Here is an 18,702-nt window from a genome sequence, read left to right as displayed (position 1 = left end):
ATTTTTTCTTCCCCTCTACAATGCTTTGGTTGCAAGTTTCAACTTCAATGTTACATTGGATGTATAATTTGACTTTTGTCAACAATTGACAATGAGATTAATTATTTGAATGTGCACGTTAAAAAAAATTACATGGTTTATACAAATTAAATTCATTAATAATATGCTTGACAAAATCATATCATATTTAAATACAATTACAAAAATATCCAACGATAATTTGTTGTGGATAAATAGCTTATTTAAGCATTTATGATATAAACATAATAAAATAAAGTTAAATTATTTTTATATAAACCAAAACTTGTTATAGAGAGCTTATTGAAACAAACTACTACTTTATATACATATTTTAAGTTATTTTCATAATTTTTTTCAAACAATCCAAAGTTTTGTTATCTTGGTTGCACAGATTCTCAGGTGTTTATATCAATGGATAAGCTGAAATAAGTTAATCTAAAAAGATAAAATTACATTTAGTGCATAATCTGCAAACTATAAACATACTCAGACAGTAAATAAAAATGCTCCTTCAAGTGTTTATACCTTAAAATCCTGACCGTCCATTTCCACAGATTGTGACATGTTTGGATAATAGAAGGAACAATAAGAACATCAACAAAACAAAGATATGAAACATGGTGGCAATGGCAGTGGTTGCATCACCACAATTCCTGTGCTTCTCATCAGAATCAAATTTGAGAATCACAACAACAATAACAAGGCCATGTCTTCCTCTTCCTCATTTCAACTCCATTCTTCTACGCAATAACAAGATTTATTTTCCACTCATTTCATGCTCTTCATCATCACAGACACCAGAAGCTCAAACTCAAACTGCTGAATCTTGTGTCAATTTGGGTCTTCAGCTCTTTTCCAAAGGAAAGGTATAATTTATTATTTTCAAATTTTTCTTTCTAGTATTCAAATTCAAACCATGATTTTCAAGTGGGTCATTCAAAGTTCTATTTTTTATGGATTCTTCAGGTTAAAGATGCTTTGACTCAGTTTGAAACAGCACTTTCTTTGAATCCCAATCCTGTAGAGGCTCAAGCTGCGTTCTATAACAAAGCTTGCTGTCATGCATATAGGTATGAATAGTATAATATAAAAGTACTATCTTTTTACAATGAATGAATGTGGATTCCACAGTTTTCAGTAAGTAATTATTAATTCCATAGGTTTTACAAATTTATTTAAACTGCTCCAAGACTAGACTAGTCTGCAATTTAGAGAAAATAGAAGATGTATGACAATGTAAAATTTAGAGAAAATAGTTTTACACCGACATCTAACGACCATCTTGTCTTCTGCTAAATCATAAAAGTATTTTGAAATTAGTTGTATGACATTGCAAATTGATGGTTTCTTATTGGATGACAGTGTAAGTGTAACAGTGCATGTCAGTTAAACTCTGCAATTTATGGCCTTTGAGTTGGTGACTATTATTTCAATTGCTTTTATAAATTTCTGAGTTCTCATTATGCTCATGGGAATAGGGGAAGAGTATATGACAATTAAACTGAAAACTAAAATCTCAGTCTCAAGGGAAGTTAGTACTTTCATCAGCCGAAAAAGGAGCTTATCTACTAGCATAAACACTTTTGAGACTATTTGGTAGAACTTATGGGAACAAGTTATGACATGTCCATAAGTTGTTTTCAGCTTGTTTACATAAGTTTTTCAAGATAGTCCATAAAAACAGCTTATATGTAAACACTTTGACTTTATTTTATCTTTTGTTACGAAATTAACTTATAGTCTTGTATAAAAGCACTTATTGTTATATCTTATGTAACAAGCACGTAAATAAGTTCTTAATCCAAACAAGACCTTCGTCAATGAATTCTGCTTCTCTATGGTAGTTGCTCTAGTTCATTCAAATTAAACAAACTACTTGAGTCATTGGACTTGTATAATGTGAGGTGGTAAGGCAAGTGGGCACTTTCTAGATATGAATATGATATATAATTTCAAATGATTTACAAGGGAGCTTCTTCACTTGTACTTCTGTTTTTTCATCTTTTCTTTCTAATCTGAATTTCTTTGGTTATTATTTTTTTGTAGAGGAGAAGGAAAGAAAGCTGCTGATTCTCTCCGCACTGCTTTGAGGGAATACAACCTAAAATTTGGTACAATTCTCAACGATCCAGACTTGGCCTCCTTCAGAGCTTTGCCTGAATTCAAAGAACTACAAGAAGAGGTTTTCTAATTAGCTCTAAAGTATATTGTAATTCAAAGAAATACAATAGGACTTATCATTGAGAGGGATGATGTGAGAATCTGAGGGGAAAATCATTTGAAAGGAACTTAATATTCTCATCATAATGCTTTCTAATTGAGGATGATACATTTTGATTCTTAATGCTTTTCTGCCACGTAACCAGGCCAGGCTGGGTGGGGAAGATGTTGGCTCCAGTTTCCGAAGAGATCTAAAACTTATCAGTGAAGTTCAAGCACCGTTTCGTGGGATTAGGAGATTCTTTTCCGTAGCATTTACAGCAGCTGCAGGAATATCATTGTTTTTTAATATACCGAGGATATTGCGTGCAATTCAAGGTGGTGATGGTGCTCCTGATATTTTGGAAACTGCTGGCAATGCTGCCGTTAACATTGGAGGTGAAAAGTGACCTATTTAACTTCAGGTTCAGTTTATAATTGTGAAATTTAGTGTTTTACTCTTTGTTTGTGTAGGTCTTTTTGTGTTCTTGTGTTGTGATTTTCCTTTTAAGGCAATTTTAGCGTGTAGCACCTTAGAAAATACCTTGTACATTGCTTCATTAAACAACTAAGCATTGGAATCAGCAATGTGCAGGTATTGTTGTTTTTGTGGCACTATTCTTATGGGACAATAAAAAAGAGGAGGAACAGCTTGCGCAAATATCCCGAAATGAGACACTATCAAGGTTGCCTTTGCGCCTGTCAACTAATCGCATAGTTGAACTCGTGCAGCTAAGGGACATAGTTAGGCCAGTCAGTATCTGTGTTTTTTTCCTCTCTCATTATTTTTCATTGTAAATGTTCTATGCTTAACTGAGGTTTGGATTTTAGGTTATATTAGCTGGGAAAAAAGAAACGGTGACTTTAGCTATGCGTAAAGCAGAGAGATTTCGCACTGATCTAGTTAGACGCGGTGTTTTGTTAGTTCCTGTCATCTTCGGAGAAGGTAGAAAACCCAAAATTGAAAAGAAAGGTTTTGGCCCTAAACCAAAGGTTGCTGAGCCTCTTCCATCCATTGGGGTAAGACGATATAACAATGCACCTTGGTGAACCCTTCTCTTCTATCCAAAACTTTTTCTTTGATGAAGCGAAAAGTAACCATAAAATTTTGCTAGGAAGATTTTGAGAAGCGAACACAATCCGTAACTGCACAATCAAAATTGAAAGCTGAAGTTAGGTTCAAGGCTGAGGTTGTATCACCAGCTGAATGGGAACGGTACTTAGTTTCAATATCTTGTCTATACAATACAATTACATTGCCTATTTTTTTTAATCTATTTATAATCGAGATTAAAAGATATGCTCTATCAGCGTAAAGTTGTTTCACACTGACAACTCATCACGACAATAAACAATTACATTACTGTTTCTATTTTTAAACTTCAAAATATGATGCGACAAATTGGAGAGTTGTGATTGAATGTTACTGTAAACTAAATTTACAATGACAGAGACAACATAGTGAAAGTGTGGATTGATTACATACTAATATGTGCTAATTTAACTAGGTGGATAAGAGATCAGCAGGAGTCTGAAGGAGTTCCAGTTGGTGAAGATGTGTACATAATACTGCGCTTAGATGGGCGAGTTCGAAGGTCTGGTAAAGTAAGTACAATTTCCGAGCAGATTTGATTAACATGATTAGATTTTAAGAATATTTTCAAAATACACTTTCATCATTTGGGGTGCCTTTCTTGCTGTGATGACTTGACTTGTTTGCAATTTGCAAAATTTGATAATCGCGCAAAAACTGCTGTACTTGAATTAATTTTACATCTTTGCCCCTGTTTGGATAAATAGCTTAATTAAGTGCTTATAGTATAACCGCCCCTCTAATATAATAGTACTTATGTATAAGTTATTTCTATAACAAAAGATAATATAAAGTCAAACTATTTTTATATAAGCTGTCCTAGAGAGTTTGTGGAAATAAGGTTTAAACAGCCTATGAACAAGTCATAAGCTTTCGCAAACAATCTCACAAGTGCTAATGTCAGGAGATAAACTCAAATAAATGGTAATGTATTTGCAGGGTGTACCTGACTGGGAGCAAATTGCGAAGGAGCTGCCGCCAATCGATGCAATTTTAAGCAAGCTGGAAAGATGACAAGTAGTATTATGTTGCCTGCTATTCTTCTAGAATTTTGAAGGGTGCAATTTTATTTTCTTTATTACTTCACACAGCAATATTTATCTGTACCACTAAACTAACAATGTACATTCATTCCTCTACTATCCCAACATCCGATACTTATGCAAAGTAAATGTTACAACTGATAATTTTCACAGTGGAAGGAATATTGCTTTAAGGCTGATTTTACTGCAGACTACTAGTCTACTACTACCATATATTTTCACCACTAAATTAATCTAGTCTCCACAATAATTTCATAGACTCTCTACACCATATCTTCTCCTCCAGCACCCGATCCACATATAACTAATAGGACTCGTATAGCTAATCTGACTAGGACAGTAGGACACAAATCAAAAAGCACTATTATGATTTATGATCTAAATAGCAAGCTATGTTGGCTAACGTGACTGCACACTGGTTGGCCTCTCTGTAGGAATGCCCCATAATTACTTTCCAATTTAACTCTAACAATTGATGGATATTCTTCACCAAAGCTTCTCAATTTAACACATTTTCTCTCACGTCGGATGAAAATAAACTAGAATGGGAATGTGTTTTGTACGAAGTCAGATATGCTGTCGCGTTTTGTGTGGCCAAATAACATAGCTCTATAGCCAATGTCTTAAGGTTATGAATAAAGATGCATTGTTGAAGTCAATTTTGTGTAGAATGTGATTTTTATCAACTGAGGCATGAAATTGTATTATATTAAATCACTGTGACAATCCCTTGGGTTACTTAAATTATTTTAAAAAAGAGTAATTAAACCTTAAATATTCAAGCCATAATAATGATGTTGATCTATGTTGTGCTAATTTTCACTCTGAAGAAACTTGACTTAGATAAGCATAAGCTGTTCCTTCCAGAAGCCGATTCTCAATCCAATTGGCCAACAGGATTTTGGGGATAAAAAACACTCTTAGTGGGGCAGGATGAATTCAAAGTTTCAAACACAACATCAAGTGTTTAAGGGCTCGGACACAACACAATGTTGAATTAGACATCTGCGTAATTCATACATTTTAGGCTCATATTATACTATCAAAGTTCAGTTAATGCTTTGAATCCTAACCTAGTACATGCCCCTTTCATTCTCAACATCATTTTCTTGGTAGGTTTTGAACTCTCTAATTTTACTTTTACCAAACTTTCTTCCCAACAATTAGAGCACATTGGAACTTGAAAATAACTGGAAGGATAAAATTAATAACACAATATGGTGAAATTTTACACCTTTTTTTCCGCCCATTTTTTCATTATTTGTGCAATCTTGCACGAGATCTTTACATGTCTATCTTATTCTCAGAAAAATATTTTGCCTAATAATACATCGCAAAATTTTACACCTATTTTTTACTTTTTTTTTCCCTATGCATTCGTGTATTTTAGCACGAGATCTTTACTAGAATAAATAAACTATTGACATTTTGATAAAGTTGTCCCATGTTAGAAAACCAAAATACTTGATAAACAAGTTACTTACCCACTCCCACTCCTCAAGTAAGCTTCTTCTATAAAAGAGAACCTTCACCATTCACAACCATCTCCACAAAAACAATGTCAAATGCTTCTTTTCTCCTACTACCTTTCTACTTGTTCATGGTTTCCATGTCCATCTTTCCCACCACAAACAGCGCAACAGGTGAGCACCGTCTAAAGTGGGAGGCCACGGTGACAGCACCAAGTTGCCAAGGTTCCATAGAGGAGTGCATAGAAGAAGGTGAGTTTGGAATGGATTCAGAGTCTCACCGGCGTATCCTAGCAACCACACAGTATATAAGCTACAGAGCACTGCAAAGGAACACTGTGCCATGCTCTCGTAAGGGTGCATCTTACTACAATTGTCAGACAGGTGCAGAAGCTAATCCTTACAGCCGTGGCTGTGCCACCATCACTCGTTGCCGTAATAACTCTTAGGAGAAGTTCAACTTTCTTTCTATGATTACTCTCTAGTTATGATCATGATCAAGTTATGTATGTTTTACTTTTGATGATGTCTGTAGACTGTATCCTCCTTTGGTTTTGGTATGTTTCTGTAAACTAAACTTAAAACTGATATTGCTGCTCTTGTAAATGGATTGTCTTCTTACATTTACTTGTTTGGCCGTAAACATTAGTATCCATTGGAAAAAATAAGAGTGGTGGAAATATGAATAATGTTTATGCATAACTTTTGCAGTCAAAATATACATAGTATTAAGAATGTTGATAATAGAAGTTCAATGTCCTTACATGCTTACTTACATTAGAAACTATGATTCGGTCGATTTTGATTCGATTAAAACAAAATATAAGTTGAATTTTGAGCACTGATATTTATTTCTCATATTTTATTTCAAACCGACGTTGATAGGGACCAATCGTTGATAGGAAGGACCACAGTTCGATCCCCCGCAACTGCGATCAGGAGGGGGCTGGAACCACTTGATGTCAGAACTGACCCCCTGTGATCCCCCGCAACTGCGATCAGGAGGGGGCTGGAACCACTTGATGTCAGAACTGACCCCCGAACCAGATTAAACTTGTGGTGAAAGGCAAAACCGACATTGATAGGTCACCATCTCATTTATGAGAACGACTAATACTACAAATTTTTACCTAAGAACCAACTTCTTTTGTGTTGGAGTTTAAAACTATTTTGGATCATTAAATACAAATTTGTGGATCTCAAAATATAGATTTTATGAATGAATGTACACAACTAGGTGGCTATTAGGGGTCAATGTTTTAGTTTTTCCTAGTTAATACTAATGTTTATAGATACGAAGTATCAGTGTCTTTAAACGGTAATGAATCATTATCAAAAAATATTATTTGACACGGTAAATTCTCTTATCTCAATTAAATTTTCTTCATACACATTAGTTAATAGTCAAACTCCTAATCACTTGTTTACAATTTTCAAATCCCTAACCTTGCAAACTAACTTAGTCAAAAAAAAAAAACCTTGCAAACTAACCATACTAACAAGAAACATCCACATTAGTTAATTGATAGAAACTCCACTCCATTGGGATGTGCATCAAACTTCGCGGAACACTATTAACATAACAGCTATAAATGTAATGTACCTGTTTAAGATGCCCACTGGCTGAGCGAAGCCTATTGACTCACTTGTGCCAGCACATGGGCAGTAGATGTGAAATTGAAAGCCACAAAAAACAAATCATAATTTTTTCTAGGAACTATATTCGAGTAACAGGTTCATAGTAATATTTAGTTGAATGTACTAGTACAGTTCACATGATAGGGGCCTTGGATTTAGGGACATGAGTTACCCTGTTTGTGATATCTAAAAGCAAATGAATAAAAAGCACAAGCATGCAAATAAACAAGCAGGGAACAGAGAAGAAATTTCTCTCTACCAATAGTCGAGATTAGTCAGCAGTACTGTAATTTTTTTTTGCAGAAAGATAAACTTTAGCTACAAAAGAGAGTGCACTCATATGTTCCCTGACAAATATATTTCTATACTAACAAGATACAGGGAAAAAATCCTGATGTATCATGAGACAACAAATAAGGTAGTTGAACGGTGCTTTACTTATGCTGAATCTTCTTTGTTCGACCCTTCTTCCTTTGGCTTAGCAGGTGATGGAGAGCTCTCCACTCCCATCTCTGCTCTTAGGTCATTGATGCTTTGCTCCAACTCAGTTATACGGCTTCCCATATCGTCAAGTGCATTGAAGTCAAGGAGAACATTACCACAACAATTTGAATAACAGGAAACTCAGCAATACCCATGTAATAGAATTGGCATCCACCTAGCTACTCATCCCGCTTTTAGCCCGTATACATGACACAACATATACAAACTCATACCCGTGTAATAGAATTGGTATCACTACTTATCCTGGCTTTAGCCAATATACAGGACACAGCATATACAAACCCATAGACAAATCGCATTACAGTTATAAATCATGCACAACTGTAACGTGAGTGTACTGAACCTAGAAATTTAAAGTTCGAGATGCAACTGTGCACGGAAATTATTTATTATCTGTGCTGTTGTGTGTGTGTGTGTGTGTCTATATATATATATATAGGTTTGATAGCATGGCCTTTTAGACTTGCCCGGCAGTTATAAAGAACAACTTTAACTTTTCAAGACGCGGACGACTCAACCATTTAAACAGATATAACCAAACTTACGCAATAAAAAGCAAGATCATTATCATGAATTATCATTTTCAAAAACTTGTTTCCTTAACAAATTTCTATTTAACAAAATACTGAAGAGTGTCTGAAAAGGATATTCTTTGTAATGATGGAGTCAGACATTGTCTGGAACCTAGTTTGCTGGAAACAAAAATGCTTGTTAGCAACAGTTAAAATGATATAATTGAAATAAGCAATGCAGGTCCTTGAACCTAGAGTATACAACTCACCATCTGCTGAAGAAGATTTTGCACCTGAAAAGAGAAATGGAGACAACGGTCAAAAATTGACATTCAAAAAGAAACAACGTAATCTTCTAATTAAAACTTATCCCCCAGTTTTAACAGCATGAACATCAATTAACATAGTCCCACTCCAACCATGGATTTTGAACCAACCAGAAGAGCAATAGCTCAAAAAACATAAGCTAGAGCTAAAATCGGTGTTCTCAATCGTGGATCGCAGAAAAAGCTGTTCGTTCAAATTCCTCTATACTTCGTATTGAATAGCATATTGCAGAACAACAGTGACTTTGATAGAGACTTGAATATGAAAGTGGGCCTTGACTTTGGGCCCAAGACTAAGGTGTGGAAAGGAAGAGGGAAAGGAAATGAAAGGATGACGAAGTGGCATGAGTGCATGGAGAGCATGAGGACTTACTCCACTATATAAGGAGTGTTATGCAGAAGGAATAATTTAGCTAGAATTTCAGTTAGAATTAGTGGGATCACTTATAGTGATTTGGGGCAATTAGTGCTTTGGTGCTAGTAGAGCTTTTTCTGCTAGTTTGTTATCCTGTTGTTTCATTCCGTTTCATATTATATTTGCTTATCTCCATTAATACAAACTCTATTTTCCTATTTCATTACTATATCATTCCCTGTTTGATTCCATAATTCATACACAAACCTATTAGACTTATTCAAATTCCGCTAACTAAAACGCCACTATAGCCACTATTTGACAACGCCGACTAAAATCTTTCTCAAATGAAACTATGAAGCACAACAATTTTTATAGTATTTCCCTATAGCAATGGACAACGGTATGCTTGGAATATGAACTAGAGAGATTATTAACATGATCTGAAATCAGGGTGGAATCCCAACTATGTTATTAAAATACATAATCAATTTTTATCAGAATCAATTCTACCAAAATCAATTTTTCTCAAAGCAGAACCAAACAGACACATAAACATGTGGAAATACAAACATAGAACAAAAAGCATTACAATTGAAGATGGTAAAAAAAAACTTACAAAAACAGTCATATCAGCAGTGCTTTGTTTTGGGTCTTCTGAGTCATGTCCATCCTATCATCAAAAGAGGAACCAAATGATAAATACAAAATTAACAAATGGTATATAACAATGCAACAACATTCTCTAGTATTTTGATTTCACAGAAGATCCATAATGAAACCACAAAAATTTCAAAATGGAAACCCTAATTGGTTGAAATTGGGGATTGGCATGAAAGAATGCATAAACAGAGATGAAACAATGCAACGATGAATATATGATAATTAATTATTAATTAATAAAAATAAAATAAGATGAAATGAGAGAGGGAACCTCACCATGATTTTGAATTTTGAAGAACGCTTCACAGAACGAGTTTGAATGAACTTTGAGAGCAATAAATAAAGGAAGGACTTGGCTTATGGCTTAGGTTCAAAAAGTTAAAGGAGATATTTCAAACTATAGCCAAATCCAAAATGAAAGGACCGTGTATTGTGTAATTACAAATTTAGCACGTCCTTAAAAAAAATTGAAATTACTCCAAGGCACTTAATTTAATTTAAATTTCAAATTTTATTCCTGTCAAAAAAAAAAACTAAATTTCAAATTTTAGATTAGTTTTTGTATTTTTCTAAAATTAGTATTTACTTTGACCGAAAAAAAATATTAGTATTTACTGAGCTTAAAAAATTGGTCTTTTATCTAAAAAAAACATGGTCTTTTTAATTTTAAAATATTAAAACCATTAGATGAGGTCTCTAAGTTTATTGAATGAAGAGAGCAATTTTAAAAATACTATTTTGACAAAGAAATTCAATTTTTTTTTTTTAGGTTTACATTAACTTTTAAGACTTTTTAAAAGTAGTTTTAAGTTTCGATTTTGGTGAATTTATAATACTAATTTTTAAGATTTTAAAGTATTTTATGAATTTTTAAAATTTCAAAATCATATTTTCAATTTTTTTTAAGTACTTTGTGAAGATAGTATCTTGGGGTGGGGAAAAAAGCAAAGTCCAAACGGAACCATCGAATCAAAGCGAATAAAAAAAATTGAATTATAACTATCAATTTTGAAACTGAATTGAAACAGTTCGATTCATGATTAACAATAAATCTCATAAAATCCACCTCCTCAAAAAATAAGTCTCCTTTACTTGTTAATAACTTGAGTGTCGTTACCAAAAGAAAAAACTTGAGTGTAGTAGATTAGCCAGAGGAGAGGAACCCATATATATGGAAAGTGCATTCTTTTTTGTTTCTATTCTCTTTTTCAAATTAGCCTATACACATTTTATACAACAATAATAAAGATTTAAAATTCCAAACAATCAACTTGAAAATACTAAAGCTGAAAAGCATTTTCAAATTAGCCTATCTTGAGTGTATGGGAAATACTAAAAACCATTTTCAAATTTATGTGAGAATATAAATCCTAAGAATATACCTTGAAAGTTGAAACAATCAACTTCTTGACAAAAACTCATTTATGCTATCAAGATACATTCAGCCTTAAAGCATAATTACTAAGTACAGTTTTTTCGAATATATAAATGAAAGTGAAAATAAAACAAACTTATCAAAATGTGGCCACTGCGATCTAAACCGATTGGTGATCCTAAATTCTGTTTTACAACCCAGTTAGGAAAATAGTAATTCTTAGAAGCTTCCAGATACACTAGAAACAGACATTTACATCAAAAGGGAAATCACTTGCACAGGCCATTCAATGCCTCCACAGAATAGAGGGAGAGGAACCTTTGAACTTTCTATTTGTTTTTGTGGGATGATGGTTCTTTTTCTGCATAAGGATACTCTGGTGGAGCAGACCACAAACCCCAGAGAATAATTAAGTGAAGGCAGAGAAGTAAAGCTGATGAAATGTTGTTTGAAGGATAGATATTCCAGCACAGCTCCACTCCCAGGAACAAAATTAATCTACTTGATCGTATAGAGAAAAGAATCATTTATGAATTCAACCGACATTAAAATCATAAAATATCAAAGAAAAGCGAGGATGTGAGTTAACCTACCGGACCAATGTTGGGTAGCGTGTTCTCCACAACAAGTATGGTAAGGTATAGAAGTACCTGTAACGTAAGCCAATTTTCACAACAGTTAGCACCATTGCATTTGTTAGAATACAAAACCACGAACATGAGAAAGCTATGTTATTATTCGGTTAATACAATAAATAGTTCAAGAAGTATAAAGAAGAATTTATGGGGAAATATGATATATGAGAATTAATATTGGTCATCAACATTAAAAGCTGGCTAACTCATGATACATCTGCGAGAAGGACAGCACAAACTGAAATGCTGGTATTAATGGAACTGTGAAAAAGGATAAAGGTTGGCCATAAAATTACACCAAAAGACTAATTTTATTCACAAAAGTTTAATAAATGTATAAAAGTTATAGCTAAAGCTAAATATACGCAATCATCAAGTAGATGACAATAACATTTTTTTTTTTTAAACAAAACGAGGAGAAGCAAAGAGCTACCTCCTCAAAACATAAAATATAGAAGAAGCAAAAAGAGATTACAAAAAAAAAAGAGGGGGACTAGGCCAAAACCTCCCTAAATATGCACCACCCTAAAGAAGGGTTTACCAAGTCTATTCGCCTCAAAACTATCTTTAATCACAAGAGGTACATCATTCCAAATAGTAAACCTATCTAAAGTGAGACCTATATTAGCTAAACTATCAGCACAAAAATTTCCTTCTCTAAAAACATGAGAGACAACGAAGTTCATCGACTGAGTGAGTAATAAACAATTAAGCCATCTGTTTCTTAAAGCCCAAGGGACTAGCGAAGAGGATTTAAAGGCCTTGACCACCAGAGTTGAATCCGTTTCATATCAACTGTGAAGAATATCTTCATATCAGAAGAAACAGAACAATTTGGCCTTAGGTATTAAGGCCACACTTTAGAGCGTTCCTTTAAGTTTTTTTCTTTTTTTGGTGAAGAGTGTTCCTTTAAGTTATTACACTGTATATAATATATCCCAGCATATTCTGTTACACGAACCTTCTTTTGCTTCATTGTTTAACTTATTTTGACAAGTACAATCAAACCAAACAACGTTTGCACCTAAAGCAAGTAGTATCATTAGCAAAACAAAGGTTATTCCCAGCACACTTACCATGAATAGAATTGATAATGCAATGACCGAGCGCATACAATGCCAATGAAGTTTCCAACAAACATAGTAGTCACGATATCTGAGTGAGAGGCAATATAAGATCACTTATCACGAAAAATGGAGGTAACCTTATCCTTTTAAATTAAACACGAAACTGATTACTTACGTTCTTTAGTGAGGATCTTGATGGATGTTGAAGTGCTCTTGCCAAACTTCTGAAAAGAGGAGGAGAAGAAAAGTGCAAACTTCATTCTCATAAAGACATATCTTGAATGCAGAAACTTTAGAAGCCCTCCTTCATGTCTGTAGGCAACTAAATAAGTAAAAATTAGAACCCCATTTCTGAATAGAAAATAATGAAATATAAATTTTATACCTACTTGCACCATCTATAATGTGCAAATGAAGCAAGTGCTATAAGGTGAGCAGCCAACAAAAAGATTGCAAATCCCTTGGATACAAATACTGGTTCAGGGATGAATTTGAAGTTAACAGACCTGATAACATAACAAACAATAATATATCAGAAAATTCAACTGGACCAAACAAAATAAAGGTAAGATACACTGATGTGACATGGTGAAAAACAGAGAAAATCAGCTGTTTTTCTGAATCTAAGACATGAAGTTTAGAGGGTAAAATTTAAATATAATTTACACAACTTGCCAACAGTCTTAACCTGAGAACTGTAAATCATCTCATTTTACCCACCATAGAAAGCATAAAATATTCAGCACCTTTTTAGCTAATGTATTGCATCTAGAGGAACCTCTCTAATTATGTTTCTTAGTTCTAACAGGTTGCAAATGATCCTTGCACATAAAAACTTTAGATACTTTTATTTGAGTTATTTGCCTTGTCTGTTCAACATTACTTGACCACATAAAAACAGTTTTCAGGTAAAATTTATGACTATTTTTTTTTTTTTTAAAAAAAAAAAGAGTTTAGATCAAGAGAAATCGGCCCCTATGCAAGGCCATGGAGGACCCACCAACCTCAGCGAGGATTTATCATATGACTAAATTTGTTTGCAGAGAACATGGTTATCAAGCATATATCACAATACAAAATAAGTACCAGAAATGGATGAAGACGCGGCCAAGATTGAAGGCTCCTGATATGTATGCAACTGGATGTGAAACCAGGAAAGGAAGCCCCAATAATATCTGTAGCGGTTGTTGATCATGATTGGAGTTAACTAAAGTCACCAAAATTGGAAACATCTCGCCCTTTAGAACCAATCAATCATTAAGCCTGAGAAGAGAAACTCACCTGAAAAATACAGACAAGAGAATTTGAGAAAAATATATATACCAACCATCAGGAAAACTAAAGATTTGTTGACTCTGTAGAGCATTTTGCGTGAGGAAATTAAAATGCCAAACAAATATATTAAGGAATCAGAACATCACTGAACCTGAACCAGTGCTGCACCAGCTAAAGCCAATAACACACCACTGATATCCATAGCCTGCATGTGTAAAAAGAAGAGGAGGCTACATGAGCACTGCTGTGGTTGCCAATGGATAATAACATTAACAAATGATACATACTCAACAGTAAATATTGTTGGTACCTTTAGCATGAGCAGCAGTAAAGGCGGAGCATAAAGAAGAACATTCATCTTAACCGAAACAGCCACGCTGACAAAAAGTTATGCACAGTCATGTAAACAATTTAACCTTATAGAAAGATAAGTTAGGAAGATAGCCTTTACCTAAACACAATCAAACCTAGATTCCACCTTCGGTGCATGAGGAAGAGCAATGCAGCATGAAGAAGTGTCATGGCCACACAATCATTAAAGAGACGGAGGACAAAGATAGAATGCACTCGTTTTGACAGAGAAAGTAAGCAAAGAGCCCACCACGGTAGCTGTTATGAATTTCAAGAACAACGAATTTAACGCCAGTAACAAAGAACCTTTCGGTATCCAAATTGGATTTTTGCAGATTGGATGAAATGGCACAAATATGTACTGCATAAAAACCAACATGAAGCACAAAACATGTGTCGAATAAAATGAGTTCCACAAATCATCGCTACATGTCAGCAAACTACTAAGGCCAAGTTAGGATTAACTTTCAGTAAACCTTCATTTTCTCCTCTAATGAATCCATGAACTACAAATATACTAGTCTCAAAAGTCGAAACTATTCTCAACCCATGAAGTTAGTCACTCAGTTACTTTCAAAATAGGAGAGAGATGATAGGAACAAAAGGCCAGCTTACATTAACTTATTTGAGCTTATCTACTGGCATAAGTACTTGTGAGAGACTGTTTGGGAGAACTTATTAAAACAGTTTATGACTTTATAAGCTGTGTTCAGGTTATTTTCATAAGCTCTCCAAGATAGCCTATGAAAACAGATTATATCTTATACAGAAACAATTTAACTTAATTTAATGTTTTTTTATACATATAGCTTATGCATAAGCATTTATGCTGTAAGCTGCAAATTAAGTTGTTTATCCAAACATAGCCTAACTTGCTATAGACGGAATTCGTGCTTACCACATCAGTTTTGACATAGATGTATATAACGATTGCAAGATTAATGATATACAAAACTCCAAACAAAATCTGCAATGAAAAAAGATAAAGACATTACAAAACTACTAAAAAAAACATTAGAATAGTGCAAATATAATGAATGAGATAAAAAGAAAGAATGAAAATGACCTGAGCAGGGTAAACCTGTCCTCCAGTAAGATACAGAAATGCAGAGTAAATATAGAGAAAACCAGCAGGGTAAACAAGAGGACCAGTATCACCCTTTAGATTACGGTAATCTCTCTCACCTCCTAGAAACCCTTCAACCTGTGACATGTAAGCATCCCAATCTATTTTTGTATCTGAAATTGATCAAGATATTCATTCGTATAATAGTATCAGAAATGATGAATTGATTAATGGAATGTTGAATTGAGAAGTAGTTACCATGAAGGAAACAACTTACAGGGGACAAATGCGATGATGAGGAAGATGAGGATTGAATCGGCAATGAGAAGAGAAACTGCTATGGGTATTTTGGGGTTTTCCATGAAAGCGTTGCTTGGTTTTGATCTAGGCGGAGGTGCTGATTGTGTAACGGATTCCACGGCCATTGTTTCTACGTTTTTCAATCTTCTGCCTCCGATTTCCATTTTGTTATTGTTATGATGATTGTTCCTAGCATCAACGATGTTTGGTCTCAACTGATGAAATTGGAACTCCAAAACTTTGAACTCCTCTGTCACTTTAGTTGTTTTTTTTTTACGTCAAAACATGTTTTTGGGCTCAATCGGATGGGCCATCTAGACTAATTATATTGAGAATTGTTTTTGGCACCCCTGTGTGTTCTCTTGCCCTGCACGTTTCCAATTTTATCGTTTAACAACTTAAGTAGCGGACGTTATAATTATTAATTAAAGTGTGTTGTTTGGTAGTTGTTTAATTGTGTTGACTCAACTTCCATCTATTTCAATTCAAATTGATACAAGTTCAGTCAGTTCCACTCTAACGATTTTTCTGATCAAATATAGCTATTTGTTAGCGTCTATGCATGTCTTTTTTTCCTAATTACAATTAATAGGTCTCTGCATGTATCTCTTTTTCTAATTGCAATCTATATTGAGAGATTCATTTTTACTGTTGCCGCACATTTTTGGGGTTTCTCCATCTACGCTTCAATGATACCTACTCCATCATCATTATCAATCTGGTGTGTTGATGTTGATGGTGTTGGACGAACAAAAAAGGAAATATCCACGTGCTGCAACTACCAGCTTCCACAACATCATCATGGTCAACATCATCAATAAGACACAACACAAAGTCACAAACAAACAAACTAAATTCTCATTCATTCCTATCTTCTATCACTACCAATTGCACACTCGTAACGTTTCTCATTCAAACCCCTTCCATTCTCCTCCACTTGTCACTCACTTTTCCACCATCACTCACTATTTCTACACACACCATCACTCTTCTCTCTCACATTCATTTCTCTTCCAACTCTTTATTCTCTTCTCCAATGGCAGCAGCACCATCTTCCACCACAGACCTCAAACAACGAATCATAACACCTGATCAAGGACAAACAACAACAACAACAACCACAAACAACAAAAATGGATCAACAATTAACAGCAAAAGAGACAAAAGAACCGCAATGGCAAAACGTGGTCTTAGATCACTCATAATAGCAGTTTCATTCCCTCTCTCAATAACCCTTTTATCCATTTACATATCTACTTCATTCACCTCTTCAAACCACATCAACCTAGTCATAACCAGTTCAAAAAAGCCATTTTGGTTTCCACCTTCCTGGGCTTTACACCTTATGTTACCTGCTTCAAGCTTCTTGATGGGTCTTTCAGCTTGGATGGTGTGGGCTGATGGTGGCTTTCATAGAAATCCAACTGCTTTTTTGCTTTACTTGCTTCAGCTTATCTTTACTGTTCTGTGGGATCCTTTTGTTTTTGGAGTTGGAGCAACGAGTTTTGGTTTGTTGATTTGTTTTGGAATTTTTGGGAGTATGTTTGGGTGTATGCGTTTGTTTGAGAAGGTTAATCCTATTGCTAGTAGTTTGATAAAGCCTTGTTTGGCTTGTATTGCTTTTCTTTCCATTGTTAATCTGAAGCTAGTTTTTATCTGAAAAATCTCTAAATACATACATGTTGCTTGTATTGTAGCAGAAGGAAACATAAACAGCCAGTTTGACTGATGTGTTGGAGATACCAGGTGTAAATAATATGCAGATTCCCACTTTTTAGATGCTTTGTACTTTTTACATCCAAATATGATTATATAGTGTAGTGTATGTGTTAAATTTGAATAGTGTAAATAGAATATTGCATTTTTGTGCTTTTATCATTTCTTTTGTTACTGGGATTATATACTGGGATTTTAAGGGAACCAAAATAGACATATCAGTGTTATGAAATCGATACAGTCTTGATGAAGGCTATAAGTTCAAGTTAAAATTGGGATAATAACAACAAAAATGTAAGGATGTAATCAAATGAAATACTCAATTACAATTTCACTTTTTGGTGTAATCAATTAAATAGTACTCAATTACAATTCTTCTCATGCTCTCTCAAGCACCAGGTATGGCTTATATATGCTGTCAATCACAGTTACAACTTAATCATCTATGTAACTATAGATTGAGATATCACACAGCTAGGCATTTTTAATTTACAATCACCCAAGTAACTATAGTCTATAGATTGAGATACCACACAGCTAAGCTCTTAGTTAACAAGCTACCTGAATATTCAGCATGTTCAACAATAAGCAGCACCTTCAAGTTTAACTATGCATACACAACCACTTGAAAGAGAACCAAACTAAAAACTAAGGATCTAAAAGAGCAACATACTTTTATTTCAGAAAAGTAACTACACAACAATGCAACAAATTTTTTAACAATGATACAATTGTTTATTATGCCTCTCTGTCCAGTGCATAATCTTGAGAGATTGAAATCCAATGCCTGAAACAGTGAACTATATGCAAGTCTGCTAGATAACAACATGGGCTTGCTGATATGTAACATGGACACAAGCATGTAAGCAATAATCATTGCACAAACACAACAACTAATTGTTATAATCCTCACCACACCTTATACAACATTCCATAGAATTTGGCTGCCACATTTTGTTATCTTATTACTTGAATGACGAATAAACTTTATGAATAAACTCATCATTGATCAATTGATTGAACAGAAGATTACAAAGGATTGCAAATGAAAGATTATATAGAGGATGAATAACTCCCAAGTATCCTATAACAAA

The 18,702-nt window shown here is 34.2% G+C and overlaps 4 protein-coding genes across 5 annotated transcripts; 2 read left to right on the top strand and 2 right to left on the bottom strand.

Annotated features, from left to right (window-relative positions):
- The first annotated feature begins 603 nt into the window (after window positions 1–603).
- Window positions 604–4,545, top strand: LOC123892690 (protein LOW PSII ACCUMULATION 1, chloroplastic). Of its 2 annotated transcripts, XM_045942540.1 has the most exons (9): window positions 606–887; window positions 988–1,091; window positions 2,068–2,203; window positions 2,388–2,619; window positions 2,816–2,973; window positions 3,052–3,240; window positions 3,336–3,436; window positions 3,729–3,825; window positions 4,253–4,545. In XM_045942540.1, the coding sequence occupies exons 1-9, from the start codon at window positions 639–641 to the stop codon at window positions 4,325–4,327; spliced, it is 1,341 nt and encodes a 446-aa protein (XP_045798496.1). In that variant the 5' UTR covers window positions 606–638; the 3' UTR covers window positions 4,328–4,545. The 2 variants fall into 2 exon arrangements, 1 of the variants encoding a protein (XP_045798496.1); XR_006803261.1 differs by lacking the exon at window positions 4,253–4,545 and having other exon boundaries at window positions 604–887; window positions 3,340–3,436.
- A 3,002-nt stretch (window positions 4,546–7,547) lies between these two features.
- Window positions 7,548–10,531, bottom strand: LOC123892696 (heat shock factor-binding protein-like). Its single transcript, XM_045942549.1, has 5 exons — window positions 10,100–10,531; window positions 9,780–9,833; window positions 8,749–8,772; window positions 8,617–8,659; window positions 7,548–8,035 (listed from the first exon to the last, which is right to left on the bottom strand). The coding sequence occupies exons 1-5, from the start codon at window positions 10,100–10,102 to the stop codon at window positions 7,902–7,904; spliced, it is 258 nt and encodes an 85-aa protein (XP_045798505.1). The 5' UTR covers window positions 10,103–10,531; the 3' UTR covers window positions 7,548–7,901.
- Window positions 10,532–11,206: 675 nt separating this feature from the next.
- On the bottom strand, window positions 11,207–16,151 carry LOC123892689 (dol-P-Man:Man(5)GlcNAc(2)-PP-Dol alpha-1,3-mannosyltransferase-like). Its single transcript, XM_045942539.1, has 12 exons — window positions 15,870–16,151; window positions 15,593–15,765; window positions 15,425–15,493; window positions 14,627–14,784; window positions 14,486–14,552; window positions 14,327–14,380; window positions 13,987–14,075; window positions 13,290–13,406; window positions 13,076–13,212; window positions 12,910–12,988; window positions 11,792–11,848; window positions 11,207–11,696 (listed from the first exon to the last, which is right to left on the bottom strand). The coding sequence occupies exons 1-12, from the start codon at window positions 16,054–16,056 to the stop codon at window positions 11,528–11,530; spliced, it is 1,356 nt and encodes a 451-aa protein (XP_045798495.1). The 5' UTR covers window positions 16,057–16,151; the 3' UTR covers window positions 11,207–11,527.
- Window positions 16,152–16,864: 713 nt separating this feature from the next.
- On the top strand, window positions 16,865–17,600 carry LOC123892695 (translocator protein homolog). Its single transcript, XM_045942548.1, has one exon. It carries the CDS (start codon window positions 16,929–16,931, stop codon window positions 17,550–17,552), a length of 624 nt encoding a protein of 207 aa, XP_045798504.1. The 5' UTR covers window positions 16,865–16,928; the 3' UTR covers window positions 17,553–17,600.
- The last annotated feature ends 1,102 nt before the right edge of the window (window positions 17,601–18,702 follow it).

This window comes from Trifolium pratense, linkage group LG6, assembly GCF_020283565.1.
Source record: "Trifolium pratense cultivar HEN17-A07 linkage group LG6, ARS_RC_1.1, whole genome shotgun sequence".
In the NCBI taxonomy this organism is placed as follows: Eukaryota; Viridiplantae; Streptophyta; class Magnoliopsida; order Fabales; family Fabaceae; genus Trifolium; species Trifolium pratense.
Note: the sequence above shows the minus strand (reverse complement) of the source record. Positions and strands in the feature narration are given on the sequence as shown.